This window comes from Cyanistes caeruleus, chromosome 8, assembly GCF_971803275.1.
Source record: "Cyanistes caeruleus chromosome 8, bCyaCae1.hap1.1, whole genome shotgun sequence".
Lineage (NCBI taxonomy): Eukaryota > Metazoa > Chordata > Aves > Passeriformes > Paridae > Cyanistes > Cyanistes caeruleus.
Window position 1 is genome coordinate 26,876,470 of NC_141708.1, and position 25,219 is coordinate 26,901,688.

The window sequence follows — 25,219 nt, forward strand, 5'->3', positions numbered from 1 at the left end:
CCTTTGTTCTGTAGAAAAACTACACAGTTATTGTACAGCTTACATATTACTAGAATATAATGATTTTACCAAATAAATTTTGTCTTTTATTATTTCAATCACACCAATAAGGATCTTAAAAGTTGTTAGTAGTGTTTCAGACAGTTGGTTTATGAGCTTGTGCAAGAAGATGCATGCAATGTAGTGTCTGTTAACAAATACCTCTAAGGTGGGAAGTCACCTGTATGACCTGATGTACAGTATAGTCCTCTCTTCTTCTTATACATTAAAGTAACAATACTTTCAGCTTGTATGTTCAGCAATTTCAGCTAAATTGTGAAGTAAAAAATTCTAATGCACACACCAAGGTACTTGTACTCATGGTCATCCAAGTGAAACAAATAAGAACGGCCCTTTTTGACTCTTCTTGAAGAAGAGCTATTTCAAAGTGAGAAACATCACCAAATAAGGAGATGTAATACAGTGTTTTTAACTGTCACATAATGAGTAATTTTTTGTACCTACTGCCTTTTATATAATATCCATCTAATCCTGTGCTTGAGACTTACCTTGAGCTGAAGGAGAATGATTATAAGACAATTCTGTTTTACAAGAGAAAAGAGGAGCAGCAAAATTGCTGAGAGCAAATGGCAAAAAATTCTGCTGTTAAACCACAACAGCAAAACAAAACCACCAAGCTACAGATAGCATATGGGACAAAACAAACAAAAAAATTGTGTAACTAAAATACTACTGAATTCTGTCTGTCTTCCTCTAACGTGCCAGGTCTAATGAAAATTCAGTCTCTCAATAGTAGTGAATTTTTCTGAGGAGAAAATACTTCAGATACTAAAGAAATTGCTGGAGTTTATTAACATAATTATTAACATAAAAATACATGTATAAAAATATACTTCATGAAAATTCATTAGTATTACTCCCACAGTATATACTATCAGCAGATATTCCATACCAGTCCTTTTGATGGTTTTGCTTTTTCCATAAGTTAAAACCAAAATCCTATATTATAGAGATTGCTTCCTTCAGCTAAGTCATTTTTCTTCTGCTTCATATCTGTGTGTCCTTATGGTCTTTGTTACTCAGTAAGTGCAGAGGTCAAAGATCAGGATGAAAATTAAGCAGATGGAAATCTTTTTGTAAAGGATAGCTGTTGTCATCTAGCACAAAGTGGCTTCTGATTTCCAGCAAATAGGATGCTTCTGTATCTGCCAGCAGTGAATGACACAGATCTGCTACTATTGTGCTGTAAGTTATATCTGAAGAGGGCACTGCAAAACACAAAACAATTCAATTTACACATGATTTTCACAATAGCACCTAACATTGAAGTTCTACCTCCATGAAGCTCCATGGAATTACTGGAAGTGAAGTGCAACATCTGAATAGAAAAATAACTTTTATTTTTAATTCTTTTTTAAAAACAATGAGCTGAGCCTGTTTCTCATTAAACTGTTAACACCTGTGAATCACATAAACCACCTCTCAAGTGAAACAGTATTTATCAAGTGAAGCTTGTCTGAAACACAGCTCAGTGTTTCAAACCATGAAAACATGCCTATTACTTCTAAAAGCTCCTAAGAGTCTCTATTTTGCACATAAGGAATCCATTTAGTTATTGAATATTTAGGTTTATAACTACAACTATTTAGTTAAATAATAGGTATTCACATCATCTCACCTCCTGTTGTTGCAAACTCTCCTCTGAAATTCTGAGTCTGCCAGACAGCCACTGAAATATTCTTTGATGTTGGTTGTTTAGGGATTTTTTAAACTGTCAATGATTAAAAATTTTGCTTCCATTGTGAACTTTGCTGCCTGTTTCTATCACAAGTAATTCATGAATCAGTACCTACTGATCTCTTCAGCCAGTCTGCAGGAATATTGAGGAAGATTTTTTCCAGTAACTCAGACACCACATGAACATAAATTTCATATCCTTCATCTTCTACTGTCATCAAAGCAGGTCTAGATCAGAAAACAAAAGTTTCATGAAAGTTACCTGCTATGGTTTGTTTTTTATTGAAGTAAAACTTAAGAAAGCACTACAATTTAATCTTACTCTGCAACAAAATACCAAGAAATAGAAAAGTGAGAAAATCTCTACGTACTCATCTGTCAAATCTGGAATCAGTTTGAGGAATACATAAGGAAATGGCCTTAAACTGAGACAGGAGATTCAGATTATACATTAGAAGGAAATTTTTCACTGTTAGGATGGTCAGGATTGTCCATGGAGGTGGTGGAAATGCGAAGTGAGGAGACAAGCAGGGTGTATCACTTGGAATTGTACCATCTGTATCAACATCACTCAATACTATGTCTTAATACATCACTTTATAGCCACATAATACCAAGGCATATCTTTGTACTGTAATACCATGTTTTCACAAGCAACTGAACAAATAAAAATCCCTCCTTGAAATATTCCCAAGTTGATGCATTCTTACTAAATTGATCAGAAAAAAAAATTTCAGTGAAAAATGTCAGGCTTTTCTCTGAAAAAAATGGATATGCAAATTCTACATTTAGAATCTGCATTCTCAGGCTGAGAATACAAACATTGGAAATCCTTATTATTTTTTTACCACCTTTTTTGCAGGAACAAATTGAGGTCCTTCGTACCCACTGAGATTTTATAGTCTTATGAAAGACTGGCAGAACCTTTTCAGTTAAGAAAAAAAACCTCATTGCACTTAATCCTCCCTCACAGGAAAACAAATAGCACATAAAGATGTAAGACTATTTTGCTTACAGGAAAAATACTAAGTCACTACCTGGTTAGATAAATAGAATATTTAATTCATAGTTCATTAAGTAATAGTATTTAAGCCAATGACTCATTAAGCTCATTATGAGTTTAAAAAGTATTTGAGAAAAAATCTAGATAGAAAATTTACATATTCAAGAATTCTATTACATCCATAGTTGCCTCCATAAACATTCTCTACCTACATGTCTTTCTAGTCACTATGATAATTACATTTCAAAAGCCTATTTCAAAAGAGAATGTGAGAATTGAACAATTAGCTAATAAAGATGTACCTACATCAACTGGATTCACTTAATTTAACTTCCCTAAGTGTGAATATCTGTGTCTCACAGTGCCATCTGGTGATAACTCACTATCTCTGCTCTCGGAGAAAGTTTATTGAAAACATTTCTCAGTATTATTTCTGCACAGCTGTAACTACTAAATCAGTTTAAAAACATGCTTCTGCATTCAAATGATTTCAGATTTAGGCTGGAATGAGATTCTCAAGGAATTTTCCTTTGGTCCTCAAGCTTCTAGTCCATCTTAGCTTTATCTGACACTGTACTGGGTAAACATCATTCCTGCATGATATAGTATTCAAAGAAATTAAACACTTAGATTTAAACTAAGAATATAATGTATAAATAATGACAATACAATACAGCAATTCAAGAACAACAACTTAAAAACTCATTAGAAAGACAGGGATTGCTAACCACACCTTAAATAAAGAATTTTAGATATGGGGGAAATTAAAATAAAGGAAGTTTACTTCCCTAATAATACACATTACTTTAGCTCTATTTTGTTTACCTGTAGAATGTTTTTACTTTGCTGTATGGCAAACATCTAATACACTGCTTGTAGATCATGTTCTCATCTGCCTGTAGCTCCAAACCACATTTGGCACAACCTGAATATGTAATCATAGGCAGAGAAGCCAAAACACATTCCAGTGAAGTGTCAGCAGAGAAGATGAGTTGCTTGTACTGACCAGTGGAAATGGTAAATTTCAGTTCCAAGATATGGGCTTTCACTTGAATCACTCCTACAAAAACAGTTCAAATCTGAATTAAGTTTTATTTAGAACTGAAAGCAAAATCAATGGCTACAGTTGATTCAAAACCAAAATTGCTATCAAAAACTTTCTTAGTTTTTCCCCTTTTGTTAACACATGATCAAATTTTTAGATTGTGAAAAATCCTTGTGGTTAAATATTATTTTAAAATACATAAAAGTACTACATTTTCAGGTACTTTATCAGTAAATGCCAGCATAGAAGGTGCCTGAATAAGAGATCAAAATTGTGCAAAGTGATTTTCCTCCCACTGTTTCAAAGACACTGAACAGCATAGATTAAACAACTTAGCTTTCCATTATTTATACATAAACTAGTGTTAAATGCTGCAAGAACAACTTTAATCACTTCCTAGAATTTAACACCAACCATAGCAATCTTCTAGGTTCATCTGGAAGAGTATGACTGTGTAAAATGTCATCTTTGTCCTTTTGTAAGAAGTTTTCAATAGCAGCAGCTATTTTACTCTTTACTCTCGAGAGTTCTAGTGTTTGAGAAAGACTGATAAACTTTCAGTAATTAGTCACATCATTACTGGGCTGGTTGGTGTGGACAAGTCAGCATTTCCCTCTGTGTTCCAAAGCTGTCATCACACACAACTATCTCTCCCCTGGGCTCATGGGATGAAGGCTGCATTCAGTTTGGCCAAGTACAGAGCAGCAGCCTCCAGAAAAAATTCAGAAATTCAGAATAAATTCAGAACCAGACCTGGGCTACCTTAAAAAAACAGCCATCTTACTTCATCAACAGAGCATCTATTTTGCCTACTTATGCATGGCACAACAGACATTATAGAGTTATGGATAACATTTACCTGAGCATTTTTCTTCCAGGTGTGCCGAGAGCTTTGTCAACTCCATGAGGGATGTTTGACTTTTCTGAAACTTTTCCTTAAATTCAACTGCCCTTTTGTCATCATCAAACAAGCACTCATAGGATGACCAGGGAGTCGTGTGCAGTTCCAAGTCACCTGAGACAGAACTATGTTGGACCAGAAGGTATTTAAAGTCCCATATGTGGTCTACAGAACAAAAGAGCAAACAGAAGAGTTTACTTTCTATACAGTGGCTAATTTACAGGAAGCCAAAGGTCACTTGCAAGACTGAGAAACAAATCAGAAGACATTCTCATATGGTCAGCACTGGCAACTTCATTTTAAGTGTGATGACATGTAAGGTTTTTCCTTTCCCTATAAACTTTGCATGAATTGTCTCATAACAGAAATTTCATTTCACCTCTACCAAATTCAGCTGTCAAGACAACTCAGCCTTTTCAAAAAGAAACTAGCTCTGAAATTTGTTGTTAGCTCTAATGCTGTCAATGTCTCAGAGAAAAAAATCTTCATCTAACTAATCAGCTTCCATTTCTTTAATATGTCCATTTTTTAATCCTCTATCTTCACAATTAATAATTTAACACAAACCTAGTTTAACCTAAGAGAACAAGACTAGGAATAAATCAAAATTTCGTAGTAGTCACTGCTGAAATACATTCTGTGTAATTCTTGCAAGAGATGCTTTCACTTAGTTACAGCTGGACTTGATCTCAAGACCATCAACAAAATATATAAAGCCTGACACAAGTAAGGTGGAAAGCAGAAAATGAAAAAAGGATTAAAAAAACCCAGCAATTCATGTTAAACCGTACCTAGACAATTGTAAGGAAGACCCAGCAAAACTGGTAACACACTTAAAACTCATGGATTTTTATAGTTACATAACCAGGCCCTATGCAAATAAGTGCATCTTGTATATAGATTCAAGTTTTTGAATATTTATGCCTTCTCAGTCTTCTAAAGTGCATTCAAATTCTGCTGCTGATGGCACTGCTTCTCAACAGAGGAGACATGTAAGAATTAGCATAAAATATGTTGCCCCTCCAAGGGGAGTATTTAAGGGTTGAATGGATAAATGTTACCAGCTGAACACTTAAAAGGAACTAACAGCATCACAAAAATCCTTCTACACCTACCAACAGGTACAAGGACCTTACCTTTTTTCCTCTGAAGCTGGGGGCACCAGGCAGCCCCTGCTCCCCACAGAACCATCCTACAGGGTAGATCTCTGTTCTGTTCTACTGTTAGAATAACTTTTCTTTGGCTGCCACCTCTGTAGCTGTACACAGACTCTGAAAAGAATTGAAATTACCGTACTTCTACAGTGAAAAGTATATAAGCACACAAACCCCATGTGCCTCAGTGTTACGGTGAACTCATGGTGTTACCACATTTTATGCTACCATTAAAAGCAAAGAAGAATACACCTACAATTTCTTCTGGACAGAAAATAATCTGATTTCTTCTTCAACAGGAATCTAGTTTGAGGGAGTGCATAAAGTATATTAATTTACTTTTATCCATCTAAGTACTCAGTAATTGGACAACTCCCTTTGAAGCAAGAGGTAGTATCTCAGCATCTTTCAGCTCCTACTCATCCTGCCTGGTATTGAGTAGAAAGAAATTGTACTCAATCTCTCAGCAACTGCTGTAATTGGAAGTTCCCATAACTTCTGTAGAATACAATGAAAGAAACATTTCCCTAGAACTTTTCACATAAAAGAAAACTATAGTCATGTATAGTCAAGGCATACTAAAACTATTAGTAATAGTACATAAAAATTGCAACAATTGACATCTCTACACTACCCTTATCCAGGATACTACTGCATGTTTGTTTCAGTTCCACACTAAAACTACAGCATTTTTCATAAATAATTTTTAAACAAGATGAAATATCTAACTAATATCTAGCTCCAAGATTTACATACTAGAGAAAATGATGAAGATTTCTGTCTTCCAAATTCTGCATTTACAACTAATAAACATGATATTGATGATGTGGGTAGAAATTTGTATTTTATTAATTCAAGATGAGAGTGCAATGTGATCAAATTTTTGTGCAAAGCTTGAAGTCAAGCAGTGAGAAACATTTTGCCTTGCAAAACAACTATTTAAGTTCCACCTATTTCAGAAGTCAAAGTTCAGTGCATGAACTTACCTGTTAACACAGAAATATTGGTAATTTTCAGGATTGAGTGCACCAAAGTATTTGGCTGGAGCTGATCTAGCTGCACATACCGAACATCATCCAGTCTCTGAACTTGTCGTTGTGGAATGTCTCTGAAGTGTGGAAATTCTGATGAGATGTATGCCAATAAGCCAAGGAGAACACCACCATCCACTAGAGGATAAACTTATATGGAAAAAAGGCCAAGTCACATACTGCTTTTTACACTTAGAAGTATATCACTTATGACTTGGAACATGTTTACACTGACAAAATCAAAAACAGTTTAAGAACAATTTGAAGGTAAGAAATTCCTGAGATATCTAACACTTGATCTGAAATTAAACTGCACTTCAGGGTATCAAGAGGAGGCAGATGAAGCTAACCTAAGTGCAATACTTTAAAATACACAGAAAAAAATCTCATATCATAGCTTGGTAAGAAGAAAGCCGTTCTTGATCACTGACCTCAGAATCTGCTGTAAAGAGCTGGCATCTCAATAGCAGACACCACAAAGACAGTAAGAACAATAGTGATACTTCCACAGTATTTTCTCCTCAGTCTCCAATCCTCTTTGGCCTGCAATTAATCACTTTCCCTGAATGGATCTTCTTACTCCATTTTGCAAAAAATTTAATCCTCATGAAATCTCAGACATCACACAGCCAGGTCCTGGGATAACTGCTCTTTCTTAAGCTAAACTTTTTTTTTTTTTAAGAGTTCAGAGTAGTAGACATCAAACTTTACCATGGTCTCCACATGCCTATCTGATGTTATGTCCACATCTTGTGCTCAGGTGTTCCTGTCACACTTTTCTATTGTGTTTTGTACCTCTCAGTTGCACACAGTTCTGTTTTATCCCATGTGTGAGACATTGCCAACAAAATGGAGTGCTTGAAATAGCTCTTTGACTGTGATTTTCATGGCAACTTATGCACTAAAATCTTACATTCTTCTGGATTGAGAGCTGAGCAGTTCCCCAGATTCAGTAACTGACTGGTAAATGTAGACTGAAGCATGACCTCTCCGCACCAATGATTCTCATATATTATTACATCTGCAAGAAAAAAGCAACCTTATCAACTCATGTGTCAACAATATTGAAGTGTATCATATTTTTCTTAACTATATAACCATCTTACATACAGATATATAAGGAACAGGGTCTGAAAGAGATCACTTGGAAACACAGTGATTATTTTTTTAAATCTACCAGCACCATTTACAATGAGCTAAAAAAAAAAAAAATCCCGTTAGTTTGATGTAATTCTGAAATTCATTAGCCTCCTAGCAGACACTGCTTAGGTCTGGTAGCAACTTGTACTTTTCAGGAACAACTGTTTTAAAACACTGGCACCTTACAGAACCGACCTGCCTCCCCATGGCTGTGTCTGAGGGCAAGCTTCTATGGAATAGTCAATGTTCCACTGGCAGGATGACTGAGAACTCAAATGATCTAATTGATGTAAGAAAGCAACTTACAAATGCTCAGCCGTAGTTCCAAATTACTTCTAACATTCTTCTACTTTAAACAGGCATTTTAAAGATCCATACTTTAAGAAGGCAAACAAAAGAACTCTTACCTGTAAGCAGTACGATATCCCCAGGAAACACAGTGAGGGACCAAAATGCAGCACCACGCCACAGCACCACCTTTTTCTCAGTTTCTGACTGGTCAGTAACAACAATTGTTGCTACAGGAACCTTACACGAAGATTTTGGTTTAGTCTTCATCTGTATTTCTTTGATATGAGACGGATGTACAACTGTGACCAAAATATTGTACTTTTGATTTTTGCTGCAGCAATTCTTAAGTAGTGATAGTTTCTTCTGGAGTTTCTTGAACTCTGTCATCCTGTCTGGATCCACTCTCACCCCAGAACCAGGTGGAGAAGAAGTCAATTTAGCTCTCTTGGATTTCACCTGTCTTTTAAATGTGGAGTGAAAAAGAGGAAAGGAATCTTCATACTTGCGGGGTCTTTTAGAGGAGTTCTTTTGAGAACAGTTCCCTTGAGAGCACAGTATTCCAGAACTCAATGGCTCAATATGGATTTCATTTACAAATTGCTCAGCAGGAACATTAAGTTCTTGAAACTTTTCTGCATTTTCCTGAGCACTTTCTTCCTGTCTTGTAGCTTTAATCCAAACATTTTCCCCATCATCCTCGGAACTGAAAAGTTCAAGAGAACTTGCATCCTCCTCCTTATATTCATTTTCAGTCACATTAGTAGTACATGTTCCAAAACCAGAATCACATTGGAAGTGATTATACTGTCGTTCTTCAGCTTTTTTATCTGCTTCTATTTCTGATAGTTTTACAATTTTTTCCTGCATTTCATTCTGTGCAAAAACAGCCACCTGACTCAAAGTCACTACACTACGAAATTCAGTGTCTGCTGACACTGCAGAGTCTGCACAGACCTTCTGTTCTTTTGGTTTGGACTCCAGACTTTCTTGGAAACACAGATCCATACATTGACTTAGATGTTCATGATGTTCACTTCTGTGACCTGCCTGAAGTCCCAAGGACCGTAGATGGATGCTGACCTGCTCACTACTGGCAACCAAAGCAGGAATGCCAGAGCTGTTAACTTCCAAACGACTGGCTTTTCTCTCAGTGAGGTCTGGGCAGCAGGCACGTGATGGCTTCCCTTGTCCAGCTGATTCTGCACAGCTCTGGGGCAGGTGCTCCCCTGCAGCCTGACTTACACCTGCAGGTGTGCATCTATCTTTGGATACTTGACCATCAGAGCAAGTTAAACTTGTGCTCTTTTTAAATGTGCTGGTACAAGTTACTGCCATAGGGGCAGGAGATGTCAAATCTTTTCCTTCTTTTGCCATGAACCTGCCCTGCTGAGTGCTGTTCCCACTTGCAGGGACTCCTGTGAGTGTGGAGCTTTCTGCCTGGGGCACCGAGGGGGCAGCAGCACCCTGGACCTCTGCAGAAACAAACCCACGTGTATCACACAAACAGTGCAGTTCTCGCCATTTCTCACCAGCAGGGGCTGAACTACTCTGCTCTAACCCCTCCAGCAGGCTCGGAATACTGGGTGCTCCCACAAAAATATGAATCTGAGATCTTTTTGACATTTTTGACTGCTGTGTGAGTTTGGCTTTAAATAACGTGGTTTATGCAATAAGCACAATAATAAATACTAGCAAATGCAAAAAAAAAAAAATTTACTTTTTCCTTTACAATTTTAAAAACGCCTAAAATTCATAGTTTAGGGAGTTTAATTTATAATTTATAATTCATTTAATAATTTAACTGGGAAAAACACTACTTGACTATTTAAACCCTATAAAATTAGACATACTAAATCTAAAAAGGGGAATTTATTTTAGATATATTTAACATTTATTTGTGTCAAACCTGCATAGAAAAATAAAATTACAGCAACACCTAGTTTCTGATTCTGACACATGGAAACACATTATAGTGAAGTTAAAATTATTGACCTATTTGTCTTTATTTATTATTGCTAATTAAACAGTCAAATGTGACTTCACTATTCAGTACTTAACTCATCTGAAACAGATGTAAGAAATCTTCACAGCATGGTTAGGAGATCATTTAATCTCCCAGAAAATTACAGTTTCAACTAAATGATTAAAACTCTAGAGCTATTTAAAATTAAAGTTTGCTAGAAATACAGTATTTTACATGCTGTTCTAGCATGAAACTACTGTTTCAGGCTATTAATGATCAATTATAATTATTTAATAATCACTAAGAGGTCAGTAAAGCTTGAGCAGATGATTTAGCATTTGCTTTAATTCATTTATGTAACAGCAAACTACTCAAGAAATTACTAGCTTTTCTAGCTAATTAAAAATAAGCCCACTTACACAGCACACCAAAAGACCTTTCATTTTTAAGAATTTCTGCTGTATAATTATATTTTTAAAATATGCAGAAACAGCTATAACTGTTCTTTAAAATGGTGATTACAGCTACTTGTTTTAGGAGTAGTTTTTACTGTTGTTGTTAATAGAAGTTGGTTCAATAGGCAATTCTGCAGACGTAGAGAATACCAGAAAAAAATCAAGAGAAAATCCAGCTGTAAACAGAAGGAAAAGACCATTGAAACAAATGCAGCATTGAAAAATATGGAAATTTATCATTTAGCACTAATTAAATTAGCAACCATTTTCCTAACAACCCCACTAGGGGTCGATAAATCTACACATTCATAAGGCTCATTGTAACATGGAAAAACCATAAACATCCTGGAATACTGATCTCTGGTATATCATTGCTATCACTGGAAAAGCAATATACAGTCACTAAAATTAGACAGGGCAAAATATAAAGCTACAAAACCCATATTTTATGTACATGACAAAATAAATACCACTTAAAACATTGGAGTGTCCAAACTTCTGCAGTTGTACATTTAAATTTAGTCACAGAAAATGGTAACCTTTAAAGGACAATAACCAAAGCTGTGAAAACTTTGAGTTACATAAATAATGGTAATATATAAATAGCCAGAAGAACAGAACTGACAATCAACACTGAAGTAGAGCATTAGGTAAGGGAAAGACAAAGCAAAGTAATAGTGAGGTTGAATCCCTAAAGAAGTGATGCTAATAAGTTTTGTAGATAAAAGGCTTCCTAATATACATGATGTTAAAAAGCCTAGTAACAGATCTGTGAGAAACAGAAAATGTTACTGTTAGTTCAAATGAACTTGGTAAACAAACAGTTATATAGTAATTTATCAGCCCCTCATTTTAAGTATCATTTCTCTTTTGCTTTTTGACATGTTTAAAGGTTTGTACGTTACACAAAATTTCAGAAAGTTTTACTTAATTTTCCAGTTCTGCAACTTCTCTAAACTTAGGATTTGTTTTCCTGACTCACATTTTGCAGTGCCAGTACATTCAAGGCTGGACGGGGCCCTGAGCAACCTGGTCTAACGAAATGTGCCCATGACAGGGAGTTTGGAACCTGATGATTTTTAAGAACCTTTCCAACCTGAGCTGTTCTATGATTCTATGACCAAAGGAACTTAATCTTGATGTTATTTAATGAATGTTTGCAATTAAAATACAGTTTATATTTTCAAAATATAAATTACCTTAGGAATGGTAAGTGACCTCTGCCAACTTTCTGATTTGTGCAATAGGTCCACTACTAAATGACCTACTTTGCCGATTTCCAAGTGACTTTTTGAGTCAGAGATGTCAAACTCCTTCCTGTATGAGGAATGACCAGTACCTAAAATCATTTAAGTCTGTAATTCAGAAAAAAAAATAAAATTAGTTTACATAAATACCCTGTACACAAAACTATTTAAAGAACCTTTGCTTTGTTGCTTTAGAACAGAATTATTACTCACTTAATGAGTTTTGTTAGTGAAGTTCTGCACCTTGTTATAAATGAAAGTCTGAAAGAACAACTCACTACAGATTTTAAAAGGTGAGCAAAAAAACTATCAATCATTTTAGTAAATTCTACTTCCACAAAAATAATCCATTTTATACTATAGTTAAATTATCTATGGGCAGACAGTGGGTTAACTAACTACACCAAGGATAACAGGAGCTAAAACTCAAAGATACAACTGAAACCTGAATGCACATATCCATTATACCTGTTAATTATTACACCATTTCCTAATTTGTGGAAAGCTGTTCTTTTCCTAAAAGCCAATGAAAGCCAAGCTCTTTATCTCTGAAATGGTCAGAGTCTGATTGATGGGTCAATGATCTATTAAAAAATGGTAACTACATCAGCAAGTTTTACATTTGCAAGACATTGCAACTGATAGTTGTATATAGTGTATTTCCTCCAATTTAAACAGTATTTTAGTGTATTTCCTCCAATCCAAACAGAAAGACAGGAATTCTAAATTTAAAGGTTTTTAAAATAAACTGTCATTTAACAGATTGGTAATCTCTAGTGTTCTGCAGCACACAGAACAAAACTAAAAATAGCTTTAAAAATCCTCTTCCCATGGTTACTTTTAAAATGTTCTGATGCTACATACATGACCCTAAAGTACCCCTAAAATACCCTAGAAATATTAATCAACTTTATTCCATATTTTTCTATTCATTAATAGTATTCACTCACCATGATAATCATTAAGCATTATGCCAAGGTAATTTAAGAGGGTGACACAACTTCAGCTTCCTATCATTGCTGAATATTCACAGTAGCCACATGTCTAAATCTCTGTTTTGAGAAGATACATCCAAATAGTCTCATCAAGTCTTTACTTAAGCAGTCTACACTAAAAGTAAATCACACTAATTTGACCTCCAGTTAAAAGTTTCTTTATGTCTGTTACACACTACAAAGTTTCAAGCTACAAATAGAATTGCAGAAATAAAAGACAGCAATGCATCAGAAGACAAAGGACTATAGCAATAGAATGCAAAAGTGTACCTTCCCCTCAAGAAACACTAAAGTTTTAGGAAATAAACAGTGTATGCTTTTAACTTCCTTTGATTTGCTGCAGCTTGATGATGAACATCCTAAGTGGTGCGTGGTTAACGAATTGATCCCTGAAATATGCAAGAAAACATTATATTGTCATTTACCTGCTGAAAAGCTGGCCCAGTAAGTAATAAATACATAAAGTAGGATATTCCTTAAATTCTAAATTTGAGCTTCTATTGTGAACTTTGCCCTCCCTTATATATTATTATACTTGACTTTATACTCCTCCTACATGTAGTATAAAAAATTAAAGGATTAATTCATCTACCTTACAACAGAGGAAACTGAATTATTCATAGCCATCTTTGGAGTATTTAGTTTCAGTTCAACTCAAGCTGTAGGGTTGTTTGGCTGGGCTTTTCTTTATTCAACAACTCAACCTATGAGGCTGTGGAGTAGAAAATCTACGAAGACAGTTGCCAACAAAGGGAAAACCAGAAACTCCTCTGGCATTTCCACCAAGCTGCTCAAATCTCCCTCCAAAATTCAACATGATCTTTTCAAAAAGCCAGGTACTGCAGCTGCACAGTAACTGAAAGAGAAAAAACAGCAAACAGTGTAGTAACAGTTTCATACACTTAGAAACTGAAACAACTCTGGGATGAAGTGATGAATGCACTACACTTTTGCTTGCAACTTGTGCAAGAAAAAGAAAGGTGATCCTTCTGCCAACAACTCCTGCTGGCACTGCAAGTGAATCAATATACCAGCGACAGCACCTATCTACTAAATCAGTAAGCTGGGTCCAAACATATTAAGAGGAACACAATGAAAAATAAAAATTGACAGAAGAAATCAAGCTAAGCAACTTGTAGCTGAAGCAAACTTACTCTACATAACAGTGAGGGATGTATCATGTGGGCTTAAAAGAAGATTAAACAAGTAATGAACGGCAGCTCAGGGAGATTTATGTATATTCCACTGGCCAAGGCTGGTGGGACCTAACAAGAAGCCAAGGGAACACAGATGTGGGGAGAACATACATGTACACATGGGCAACTGGGGAAATGGATAGGATAGGTCTTACTTCTGTCACCCCTTGTTTGGTGATTGTTACAATCACCAAATACCTTTTATCTGAATTTCAATACAACGTTTCAGGCAAAGACTGTAGTCCTGTTCATAACTGACCTGTATAACCCCATGCAATTTTACACCATGGTGGTTGTTTGGTTCACATAAGTAACACCATGTTAGCACATGGAATACTGTGCACAGAGGCTGCTGTCAGCCAGACCTGTGGTATAGCAAGAATCCTGCTAGTTCATATCAAAATTGATGAAAATCACAAGTCTTCATTTGCCTACAGCAGTATCTGTAATTAGTATAAAGTTACTTCTAAATGAGGTACTTAGGCTATTATTGACAATAAAATAATTTCTATTAATACTTACTATTGAAGTTAAATAGCAACAATACTAATCCATTCAGTATTTAGTTTTTCTCACTGGCTGTTACCAGAGGGCTATAATACCATTTGGACTCAAGATAGGTACAGGTGGCTTACAAGTACATAAAACCTGTATTCAGCAATACATAGCCATAAAACATGAGGTACCAAATTTTTTTTCCTTATTTGGAGCAATTTCAGTAACAAGATGATTTTTAGCATATGGAACACCTATGGTTTAGGCATCACAATAGAAACCTTCCTAAATACTGCTGCAGCATCAGGGAAATAATTTAAACAAGAAATCAATGTTCTAAGCAGTTCTACAGCCTGACACCGTAAAAAATGTTAAATCAAACTACTGAGTAAGAAGAGGCAAGTTGTTCTTCATAACTATTACTGAAATATTAATATACAAAAAGAAGGCAAGCAATCAAATGGCATTGCTATTGCTAACATTTAATGTGTATCTACTTGCCTGCAGGATCAGGGCCTGTGGTTACTAAAGTTAGTAAAGTAAGTAAAGTTAGTATTGTCCTAGAAGGACAATATTTCCCTGGATGTGAAACAAAGATATTTCTTCTCTAAATACAAGCTTGGATCATATAAAGACTTCTATTGAGCAGTTGCATCAGCCATTTTATTTTACCATTACTATTTTTTGGAACCAAGTGATGCAAAAATCTGAACACTGATAATACACTTTTGATACAACCACTCAGAGAGTCTTCACAGTGTTTGAAAATTGGAGTAAAGGTAGTGGGCTTTTGTGACTACCTTGATAATTCTTTCCTCATTGCCTTTGTGCCTTTCGAGATGGCCCCTTAAGTAAATGCTATTTATTGATTTTAGTTTTGCAACACACAAAAGCATATAATTAAGGAGATATGAGCATCCAGTGGCTGCTACAAACAAAAGAAGTTAGAAGTTCTAGAGAACACTGACCTTTTGAGTAGAAAAGAAAGATAAAGGTAAAAGGTCAAAGATACACAAACGTGCCATGCACGTTTCGTTGAAGAACATTCATTTCCCAAACCCTTATTTTTGGGAACTAGTTAAACAACTAGACTTTCTGTCAAGAAAGATATTGTTCCATATATTTCAGCATATAAAATACCTCACAATATTAAAATAGCATCATTGTGGCTTTTTTTAGAAAAACTATTTAGCTGGCAGAAAATTTTCCACATGTATCATAACCAATGAAAATTTATGTTGGGACTGAAACCTGATAAACAGAGGTGGACAAAACAATACAGGACCTAAGATGAAAGCAAAGTAACTGGTCAAAGAAACATCATAATAGTCTGACTTCCATCAGATTAACTGCTGGTAGATTTGACTTATCAGGACAAGAAGATAAATATATAAGAACTATTTAAAATACAAAGCCACCAATATTATTTTCTCTTTACAAAAGCCTTATTCAAAAAAGATGAAGTTTTATAATGAAAACCTGGATGCTGACTGCACATTCATAACCAAAAATGAGATATTGTCAGTGTTTTGGACAACAGCCATAGGTAAGACTGTCCTTTTGCTTTTGTACTTTGGGAGACAAGGTGTTGAAAAGGTGCATTTCTTAAGTCTGGCATGTAAAGTAATCTACTTTATTTTGTCACTATGTAAGTAATCTACTAGTGCCAGAAAAATGTCATTCACTCTTCACCATGAGTGATTATGTTAGCAATAGACCTTAACAGAAGCTGCCTCTTGCCTTTAGGACAAATGGGATACTTCTCACTTGTCAGCATCACTAAACAATTCAAGTTCACTGTCTGGCTACTGAAAAAATCAGACACTCACTCCAAGAAGTCATATTGGAGCACACAAGCCATCACTAGATCAAGTCATGTACTTTTATACTTCAAAACTACAAGCTACACAAGGAGCTACAGAGAAGGCAGGTGGCACATGAGCCCACAAGACACTTTAGACCAACAGCTCAATCATGACTTCATTTACTTCATCACTTTTTATACAGGACCCCTCCAGGAGAGCAAACATTTAACCTTCCTGCAAACATAAATGGCAGCAAGTACTTCTTGTCAGGACTGAACCTACAGCACCAGACCTATCTATCCCCTCCCCACCCCAAACCACATTGTGCACATTTTATCTGTTTCTCCAGTGTGCAGCTACATCCTTTATGTGGTTATCATTAATGTATTTCTGTGAGGATCAAAGGAGCTGGCAATCCAATCCAATCAATAGCTGATCTCCTCAATACTTTCATACCTCAGGAAGATGAAAGCTGACTTTACACACTTCTATAGATCCAGTGTCTCAAAAGAAGAGTTCAGACACATGCTTTGGATGTGAGCATTGTAATTTAAACAAAACACTTGACAGATATTAACTACATGACAGTACTGACTTTTATATCCAAATCTAGAATTTCAGTTCTTGAAAAGGCAAAGAATTTTCAAGAATATTTTAATGTTTCCCTTTTGCACATACCCCAAGAACACACTTCAGCTGTAAGTGAAAAGGATTTGCTCTTCAATCTGTAAGTCAAGAGGCTTAAGATTTTTTAAGATATAAAGCTCCCTTAAGGAAACATAACCTTCAGACTTGAGCCAAAATGTCTCTGTACAGTGATGAACAGCATTACAAAGATCACTGATGGTTCACTGCCCACACCTGGTCCTTGTTGTGGCCACAGAAGGAACACACCTACCAACTTCTTTGCAGAACTGTATGAACGCCAAACACTCCTTCATGGCTATTCCAGCTAAGTAGTTAAGTTGTTAATTTACAAGGGCATTGCAGTAAACCAAGACAAAAAAAAAAATCAGATTATTTTAAGTGAGAACTACAGTGAATCTTCTGGAAACAGAAACAAAGTTTTCAAATCTTTTGGCATTTACCTAGGAAAAAATTAAGATATGGTAAATAAGGAGAATTAGCATTCATTTTTTAATATATAAGCCTTTACATTTCAATGGTTTAGATGAATGTTAGTTTAGCAAACTGGTTAAGCTTTAACAGGGGAACAGGTAACACTGAGTAACTATCAACAGAGCTGACTGAGCCAAAGGTGTCTTTTAGATGCAAATTTCCTTATTTCAAAGGGGTAGCTTCTCTCTCAGACTTTAGGGCAGCAATGCACTTTGTCTATTTATTAAAAATAATTTGACTAATTATACTTCAAAAAGTTGTAGATCACAATTTCTATCCTACTGTGCCCCAAAAAGTTAAAGGAAATCATCACAACTGAACAAAATGTGCATGAAGTATACTAATTAAATGCCAGAAACACTGATTTGGCCTGTACCCTTTTCCATGGTAATTCAGCTGTCTGAAAACACCTCAAGCAAAATCAAAAAACTCAAGGTATGATGTAACAAGTCATCCTGGATCTCCCTCTACTGTTCCAAGTCATAGTGTGGAACAGCAGGGCATACCAGCATAACCACTGATAAAAACCTTCTTGCACCTTTGTTCTCAGTCAAAGCACATAATTTTCATCACTGTTTTTGTTCAAGACAGTTCAATTACTATCTGTACAGTGCTATTATTGCTGTGCACCTTCACTCAGCTGCCTTTGATTCAGTAACTTTCATAAATGTTTTTATTACTTGCAGTACTGCACAGTTCTGCCCCTGAAATTTTAAGTAAACTTCCAAAACTCCTGAAGAGATAAGGATGGAAACTAAAGAGACTTATCTATTTATTAATTTGTCTTCATGCAGAAGCATCTCCAATCTGAAGTAAAATTGCTATAAATTGTTTCTGCAACATAATGCAGAGAGAGTAGAGATTAAAGAAATGGTCACCTCATAGTTTAACACCTTGTGTTTTGGAGCTGTAATCCTGTTTGCAAATGGAATTTTTTTTCAGTCTGCCAGGTGTTGCAAGTTCTATACTTGATTTTCACTAGAATAGAAACAACAGAACCGATGTACACAAGGCCAATATTGGCTACTGGAATATTAGCGTTTTCTTTATCCATAAATCTTATGAGCTGCTATACAAAGCTAAAATCACAAGAGACTTCAAAACATATTTTATAAAACATTAGCAGGAAGTTTTCACATAGAACAGAAGCAGCAGTGCCAGTGTTATAAATCTATCTTTTTAACAAGAGTTCTGTTTAATGCCCCAATACACAAATGAGTTTGGTACTAAAGTAACTCTGAAGAGTGTTTTGTAACCCACTCTTATTCCATGTCAAATGACATCATTTACAGAAAGACAGTTACTGCCCTGTCTGACTTGTGGTGCTTTAGTGCCACACACACACTGAATTTTACATTCTGTAAAAACATGAAAGAGGAAAATTAGAGGTGAAGAAACAAGAAATTTGCACTCTATTCCATATCAAAATATCTTATGTATCCAGCTAATGATTCGAGTAACTCCAGGTTTAACTTGCTTGTCTTAGGGAAGCACACAGAATATAAATAAACAGCTACTGTAGTACTGAGCATATGACAGGAAATTAGTAAATACATATTGGTTTCCCTTCCAATAAATTTCACATTAAAATCTGTTTATATGAGCTCACTTTGAAAGATTTTAAAATTAGCAGATAAAGCAGAAAACCCAAAAAGCTATTACACTAAACATGTGACCCATTATCTTTCTCTGGAGATTAGTAACCTTTACAACAGACCAGAGAGACAGGAATTCAAAAAGCAGTACAGTTTGTTCTGTCTTGGCTAATGTTCTGGGTTACCTGACATTGCATTGCAAGAACTATGTTAACTATGTTAACACTGCATTTTATATAAAAACTGTATCTTGAAGGTAAAACTAACATACCATCTAAATGGGTGTCACTTTAGGAGTGTGCTCATAAAACAACATTAAGAGAGGTATGGCAACATTTCACGTTAAGTGTTGTGAAACACTGGAGCACAAGAAAAATTTGAGCTAAATAGAAGACATAAAATGAAATCAAGACTTTTCAGCATAAATCTAAAAATTAGCAAATGGAGATTTAGTTTATATGATGGAAACAAGATTAAAATATAACTGAAGGCCTCTTTTCAAAAATATAGTCATTCATTCAGTAAATACAAGGTATTCAGAGACAAGTGAGAATCAAAATATTAATATACTTCTGTCAACAGGAACTCTATCTATATATATATTACAATATATAAACAATGTATTATGAAGTTCACCTACCAACACAAAAACCATGCAGAAAACTGAACAGTCTGATCACAGTGAGAAAAAAACGAGTAAGTTATGGGTATGGATGGAAAGTTTCACAAAATGAGCAAGTGTAAGAATTTGATTTAATGAAGCTGAGAAGAAAAACATCCAAAACAATGTCCATTTAAGTTGCATTCCTCATTTAAAAAAGGCAAATATAGAAGAGGAAAGAGGTAACACGAGAATTAAGAACTGTGCAATCATACTGTGTAGTTTTTAATTCCTTCATGCATTATGATATTACTTCGTCGATTCTTTCTCCATATAGCAAACAAGTCTTACTTTACCAGCTCTCAAGGAAGTTATTAGTTATTATTAGTTGTTATTATTAGTAGATTCCAATCCCAAATGGGAACCAGCTGTCAAGTCCCTTTACCTACATTTATTCCTTTAACTTGGGAAACACAGTGTTTAAAAAACAAGCACTTACATTTTAGATCCAGGTAAGTTTAAAGGATAAAACTCTGATCCTGGAAGCTATTCTGTGCAGTTCCTTTCTCCAGGCAGCCCTAAACTGAAAAGCTGTTTAATGGGCATTTCAGCCTTCTTTGGAGCATGCAAACATGGAGAAGGAAGTTGTCCATCAGCAGCATTCTCCACGGCTGAGCATTACAAAGCCACTTACACTGTACAGCAGGATAGAACGGTGGTGTTATGTAAAGTTTTTCCCCTCCAAACAGAGCCCAGCTTCTTAAGATTATAATATAAAAAAATGGAAGTCCCTTAAAAAAATGTCTTGATTCACCTTTCAAAAAAAGGAAATTTCACTCTTGCAGCCAACATCAGTATTTTAGAAAGATGTGAGGAAACTTTACCCAAATAGGTCAAACCCTATTCTTTCAAATTCTCAATAGCTCATTTTATATAAATCATAATACACTTTAGTGGGGACTGAAGCTGTTCCAATGTGGAAGTTATTTAGGATTTTCCACATTACATTGGCTTTCTAGTCTAGTTCCAGGCTCCATGACAGAAATTTGCCACCACTCTTCATGTTAACAAGAGTACTCATGATACTTCAAAAGTAGTTCTATCCAATTATTCTAAAAATTAAATAGCGACTTCTCAGCTCAGGAACTAGATGTCAAGAGCAGAACTATTGGCAGAAAGCTTGCCACTGATCTTTAGGATTGCTTTAGGACTGCTTTACAAGCACTGATGCAATGCAGGGTTTGAGCTCACTGCAGGAATGAAAGTCTCACGCCTGAGAAGTCAGAGCTCTGCCTCCTGGGGTTGCACTGCTGGACACAGGAAGGCCAGGGAACAGCTCAACTGCAAAGTCTGTATTCCCAACAAGTCCATTAGAATTAGCAATCCATGCAGTTACAGAGCTAATAAAGTCACCTTCCTCTATCTCATCTCAATTTCATGCTCTTTTATGACCTAGGGTGGGAAAACACAAAAAACCAAACAAGTCTAAGTTCAAGACTGCTTCACTCCAAAAGTGCTGTTCACTGCTTTAAACAAGTAGATCTGACATTCTCAGCAAAAAAGCACAATCATATCTACACTGGCATATTCCCAAAGAACTCATGCCAACCCCAGCATTTACTTTGCTTGTTGAGTAATTCCACCTTACTTGGCATTTCAGAAATTCTTCTAACCAAATACAGCCACAGGTCAAATTATATTACCTACTCTTCACCTGCCATCATCCAATTTGCTAGATGAAGACTTGCTTAAAGAATGACTTCTTTTCAGACATATTAAGCATTTTCATACAGTATGAAAATAATTCAAATAAAATCTGCTGGAAAAATATAAATGCAATGTATTTGACAAGCATTCCTTTCATCCAAACTGACTCATTAAAGTAGGTTATGAATGAAGCTATGGATAGTATTTGTTATTCCAAGAGAACATCTGCTCATTCCTCTATCACTAATTTCTATGGATTCTTTTAATCCAACAGAACCTGCAAAAGCCTACATAACTTCTATTTTTCATCATCTGCAACATAAAATTAATGATCTGCAGTTCCATTAGACATCCCTATTTCTGTTCCTAGGAATGAGTAAACTGAATATGCTCTGAAAAAAGGATAATCATTCAAGACAAGAAGTATTTTACTTACCACTTTGGAAAATAATCTAAGACTTTCCTATATTTCTTGAAGAAAATCAAGTCTGATAAGAAAGAAACTGTATGAGTTTATTAGAAAAGCAAATTCCAAGAGTTTCTCCTTAAGAATACATAGTGTCCATACCTTCTGGCCTGTATTCATTCAGATATGAAGACCATACGTATAACCAGCTCAGTTCCAAGCAATACTTAATGTATTTGTCCTCCCAATATTTTTAAGAAGTCGGGAATAAATTATCATCTGGATTTTTTATGGGAACTGAGGCAATGAAAGGTTAAGTAACTTATTTTTGCTTGGACAGCAAATTGAACCAAGTGTAGAACTTACTGAGTGAATCTTACATACTCATACCTTAAACATTGCACTGCAATTCCCCAGTGCATAATCCTTCACCTTTTTGATAAGATACAAAACTACCCTTTTCACCCCAGCTTTTCACCCTACCTCTTGAGATCTTAACAGTCACCATCCCTGGTTCTTTAATTTCTATAACTACAACTCTCCCTGCAATATGAGATTTATTGCCCTCTGCTGCTTTTATTCCTTGCTTGAGGTCTCAAGTGCTGGTTTATAAGCACAAAATAGTCAAATGATTCAAAGTCAGGATTAACACAGGGCATCTGATGTAACTATTTTTTTTTTTGTTTAGTTCCTGAACCTCATACATTATTTGAAGGAAGTTCTTTCTTACCTTATATTGTCCAGAAGACACCCACACAATCAAGCCTTAGTTTTCAAAATGTTAAGAATTACTTTAAATCCTGAGGCAGTGCCCTATATGCTATTGTGACTTTAGAACTCACTCAGGGAGAAAAAAGATGTTTTGCCACATAACAGACTTTATTTTTTCTTTTCATTAACAGGCCCATTAACTTCCTTAACCTACATAACCTTCACTGAATTAGCCATCTAATAAACTGCACCTAAAACTGAGCAACATTAATGGACTTGCGCTACAAGCATGAGTTCGGTGTAGGTGAGAGGTAGAGTATTTAGGGAGAACAGAACAGTGAAGCAGAGTGGCTTCTAATTCCACCCTTCACCTATTCATCTATTACTCTGAGGTTTTTGGTCACATGAGGAAGAAGCTCAGTTTCTGCTTAGATAACCCAATGTTAGATTGAAGTAAATGCCACAAAGATAATGTAGCCTTAAAATCTGAGGTGAACACATAACATCCTCTGTTCAAGAAAGCTGATCTCTAATGATAACTGAACAATCTAAAAGCATACATTATTTAGATTGCCATTTAGTGTTCCTTTACTAAACTAAAAAACACCAAGCTTATTTGAAAACTGATAAGATGAAAGAAACCAGGATAAGCTTCTACAAATTACATGGTGATTTTAACTCATTTACTCAGAAGACCACAACATAGTAGTCTTTCTGAAACCAGAAAATCTCTTACTAATGACATGCAGAGACGCTAACTTTCCAGTACTTCAAAATAAGCTTAATTTCAACCTACTAGCTTTCAAACCAGAAAAAAAGAAAAAAAAAAAAACAGAAGAGATTAAGTAGAACAGGTTAGATGTTATCTTGCCAACATTGACAAGATCAGACAATAAATAATAATCAAGAAAAACCTGATAGAGTGTTTTCAAAAATTGTTCAAGAGTGCTCAAGAAGGAACAATTTAATTAAAACAGAAACACTTCCTTTTTTGACCTATTTTTTCATTCTGAGATTCCTCTGGGATGACCTATACAACAGTGATTTTTTGCTGGATCTCTACATCCAGCGGACACCATGAACAATCCCAAAGTCTGTGAAAGATGACAAAGAAAAGATATCACATATACATTTTTACATTAAGCATAACCAGCTATGTTTTTCCTCTCCCAGGAAATCCATAATGTGTTGGAAAATACCAGCCAATGTACTCCTGGAGTTTTCCAATAATACCAATTTCAATTCTGCCAACAAACTTGAATGGCAAATCTTAATGCTTTGTATCTGGACTTCAACCACCAACATATTTCACAGAAGATTTAAGCATTCAAACATATTTTAACAATCTGGATTTCCATAACCACTCTTCTAAATTGAAAGAGGCTAAAGTTGATTTTGCTAATAGAAATGCAAATAAAAACACTACAGAAGACTAGTAATCTCTGGTTCATAAGAGCTTTAATGTTTGTTATTTAAACAACACATACTATATTTATGTCAACAACTTCTGACTGTCAATTGAATATTAAACCAAGAAAAAACTGGTTTGCAGCCTCTGATACTGTGATTCCAGGCTGGAAAGATCTCGGGTATAATTTTCAGCCAGACAGCCAAGGACACCAAGAGTTGCAAAAAAGATCTATTTCAGTTGTAAATGTTACTTTCATACAATTCTTATTTCACTCCTGGCAAACCACTTTCTACTGTCTGTTATTTGCTATGTTCACTGAAGTAGACAGGAATTTTCTAAAAAACAGAATTTCCAGGAAATAAACTGAGTGAAGTACTTTCTTTTCCTCTGAAATTTATTTAAGAGAACAAAGCTGGCGTGCTCAGAGTGCATCTGTGGAAGATTTATACCTGTGTATCTATCAGCTTTCCCATTACTAGATTTTTCATCAGCTGATTTCAAACACATTTAACAGCAGGATGATTTCAAGATTGGGTAACTATATCATGCCCTCATTTGTCTTTTAAATTAGAAATGAGGAAATACCAATCAAAAGCGAAAGATTATGCCACAATGACACAAACCAGTTCCTTACACAGATTCTCGCTGATACAGGAATTGAGAAAGGAGAAGCCTTCACGCTGACCCACAAAAGCCTCTATCATGAATGGACATGTTGATGGAAAGGTGACAGAAATCAGATTAATTTGTTACTGACTTCAGCAAGCTTTGGGTCAAACCTGCATCCTTCAAAGGGAGTTAATTTTTGTCCTACCTATCTGAAAACCACAAGTGGTGTTACAGGGATAAGTGTCATTAAAAAGCATACTTAAAATCTATCAGTTATCAGATTATCTGGCAATACTCATTATCAATATATTGATAGTAACAGTACTGAAAAATGGCACTGAGAATTTCTGTGTATCTATAGACTGCCTGACCAAGAGATGAGGGCATCAGTTCCCATATACATGAAGAGCTTTTTATATCTGCTCTGTCACAGAGCTGAAGTAACCAGTTGGCAACATCAGTCATCATGCACAGCAACTATATAAACAGATGGCGACAGAAGGCCTTTAAACCTAATAAACATAAGCACAACCACTTTTCATGGCGATTAAAAATATTTACTCATGAAACAGTTATCAGAATTTATTCAATATTTTGATTTC

The 25,219-nt window shown here is 35.4% G+C and overlaps 1 protein-coding gene across 6 annotated transcripts in view; it reads right to left on the reverse strand.

The window, feature by feature from the left end:
* The window catches only part of SHLD2 (shieldin complex subunit 2), a 31,911-nt gene that overhangs the window by 1,736 nt on the left and 4,956 nt on the right, over positions 1–25,219 (reverse strand). Inside the window, exons 2-13 of one of the 6 annotated variants that reach the window (XR_015290152.1) lie at positions 13,555–13,818; positions 13,233–13,351; positions 11,920–12,075; positions 10,685–10,896; positions 8,419–9,772; positions 7,785–7,892; positions 6,827–7,021; positions 5,823–5,957; positions 4,645–4,851; positions 3,566–3,800; positions 1,679–1,965; positions 953–1,268 (exon numbers count right to left, since the gene is read on the reverse strand). Coding sequence is in view for 3 of the 6 variants with exons in the window: in XM_023930288.2 (XP_023786056.2) it covers positions 1,096–1,268; positions 1,850–1,965; positions 3,566–3,800; positions 4,645–4,851; positions 5,823–5,957; positions 6,827–7,021; positions 7,785–7,892; positions 8,419–9,925 (2,676 nt within the window). In the remaining 3 variants the exon portion in view is untranslated. Of the gene's footprint in view, positions 1–820; positions 1,269–1,678; positions 1,966–3,565; positions 3,801–4,644; positions 4,852–5,822; positions 5,958–6,826; positions 7,022–7,784; positions 7,893–8,418; positions 10,649–10,684; positions 10,897–11,919; positions 12,076–13,232; positions 13,352–13,554; positions 13,819–25,219 lie in introns of those variants that run through there. The other 5 variants (XR_015290153.1, XM_086900842.1, XR_015290151.1 and 2 more) reach the window with 5 other exon arrangements.